The sequence below is a fragment of the Fulmarus glacialis genome, unplaced genomic scaffold (assembly GCF_000690835.1).
Source record: "Fulmarus glacialis isolate BGI_N327 unplaced genomic scaffold, ASM69083v1 scaffold18668, whole genome shotgun sequence".
NCBI classification, from domain to species: Eukaryota; Metazoa; Chordata; class Aves; order Procellariiformes; family Procellariidae; genus Fulmarus; species Fulmarus glacialis.
In genome coordinates, this window is record NW_009230344.1 from 17,426 (window position 1) to 18,975 (window position 1,550).

Here is a 1,550-nt window from a genome sequence, read left to right on the forward strand (position 1 = left end):
CCCGGTTTCCTGGTATGACCATTTCCTGGGAGGTGGCAAGTTACACCGGCTCTCGGCCAAGGCTGCCCATTGTGGGTTACCTGGTAGAATATGCTCCGGTATAAAGGCGTGTGAAAGGGGGGTGAGCAATGGGGTGCTCCCAAAAAGCAGTTCCTTCTCCCCACAGCCCCTCCGTCCTCTTCCACAGCATCCTGAAGGAGCTCCTGCAGGTCCAGCAGAGCTTGGGCTACTGCCCCCAGTTCGATGCGCTCTTCGATGAGCTGACGGCCCAGGAGCACCTGAAGCTCTACACCCGCCTGCGCGGCATCCCCTGGAAGGACGAGGAGCGGGTAGGGCTCTGGGCAGGCGATTGCCAGCACCTGAGGGCTGGCGCTGTGCCTCAGGAACGATGTATCGCTGGGCACCAGCAGGGACTGAGCTGGTGCCACTGCCCTCACAGCAGTGCTGCCCCAGTGGTGCGCCCGTGTGGGGTGCTGGGACCAGGCACATGCACTCACAGGCCCCCACTGACGCTCATGACCGTGCCAGGGGCTGCCGTGGGGCTCCCCTGACTGGCACATCACTCGTGGTCCCCTTGGCAGCGGGCCCGTGCCGCGCAGCCCAACTGCTTGCCCACTGCCCGCTGCCAGCTCTGCCAGCCCTGTGACCTTGGCAGGGTGACAGCAGCCCCCCATACCTTGCAGGTGGTCAAGTGGGCACTGAAGAAGCTGGAGCTGACCAAGTACGCCGACAAGCCCGCCAGCACGTACAGCGGAGGCAACAAGAGGAAGCTGTCTACAGCCATCGCGCTGATCGGATACCCAGCCTTCATCTTCCTGGTGTGCCCTGGGCTCCAGCACCCTGCCTGTGGGGTGCTCCTCCCACCCCCCGTGTCCTTGGGGCTGGTGCTGGGCTAGGGTGGAGAAATGATGCTGGGTGGGAGCTGCCTGCCCCTGGCTCCACCACGAGTGTCCTGGGGTGTGGGATCGTGTCCTGACCTGGGCTTAGGACAGGAAGGGGGTGGTGGTGTCCCGCCAGGGGCTGGTGTTTCTGAGGGTGCTGTCTGTCCCACAGGATGAGCCCACCACGGGGATGGACCCCAAGGCACGGCGCTTCCTCTGGAACCTCATCCTGGATGTCATCAAAACGGGTCGCTCCGTGGTGCTCACGTCCCACAGGTCGGGGGGACTTCTGGCTAAGCCCATGATGCCTCTAGGCACCTGGGGTGCTGCGTGGGTGGGAGGGGGCTCTTTGGTCTCCAGGAGATGGCATTAGGCAGGGGCACAGGGAGCAGATAGGGGCTGAGACACCCTCTGTTGCCTTCTCCCATCCCTGGTGGTGGGGCCACAGCACCTGGGTGATGGCCTGAGGAGCTCGGCTTACCGCCTGCCCCAGCTGCCACCCTGGCACTGTCCCCCCATGCCACCCTGCTGAAGCCTGCCCTCTCTCCCCAGCATGGAGGAGTGCGAGGCACTCTGCACCCGCCTGGCCATCATGGTGAACGGGCGGCTCAAGTGTCTTGGCAGCATCCAGCACCTGAAGAACCGGTAAGAGCCCGGTGGGGGTCCACC

General features: G+C 64.5%; 1 protein-coding gene across 1 annotated transcript in view; it reads left to right on the plus strand.

The window, feature by feature from the left end:
- The window catches only part of ABCA2 (ATP-binding cassette, sub-family A (ABC1), member 2), a gene marked incomplete at both ends in the record, with an annotated part of 19,484 nt that overhangs the window by 16,907 nt on the left and 1,027 nt on the right, over positions 1-1,550 (plus strand). The window contains 4 exons of the mRNA XM_009584194.1: positions 188-329; positions 684-818; positions 1,054-1,157; positions 1,434-1,526. Coding sequence (XP_009582489.1) covers positions 188-329; positions 684-818; positions 1,054-1,157; positions 1,434-1,526 — 474 coding nt within the window. The remainder of the gene's footprint in view (positions 1-187; positions 330-683; positions 819-1,053; positions 1,158-1,433; positions 1,527-1,550) is intronic.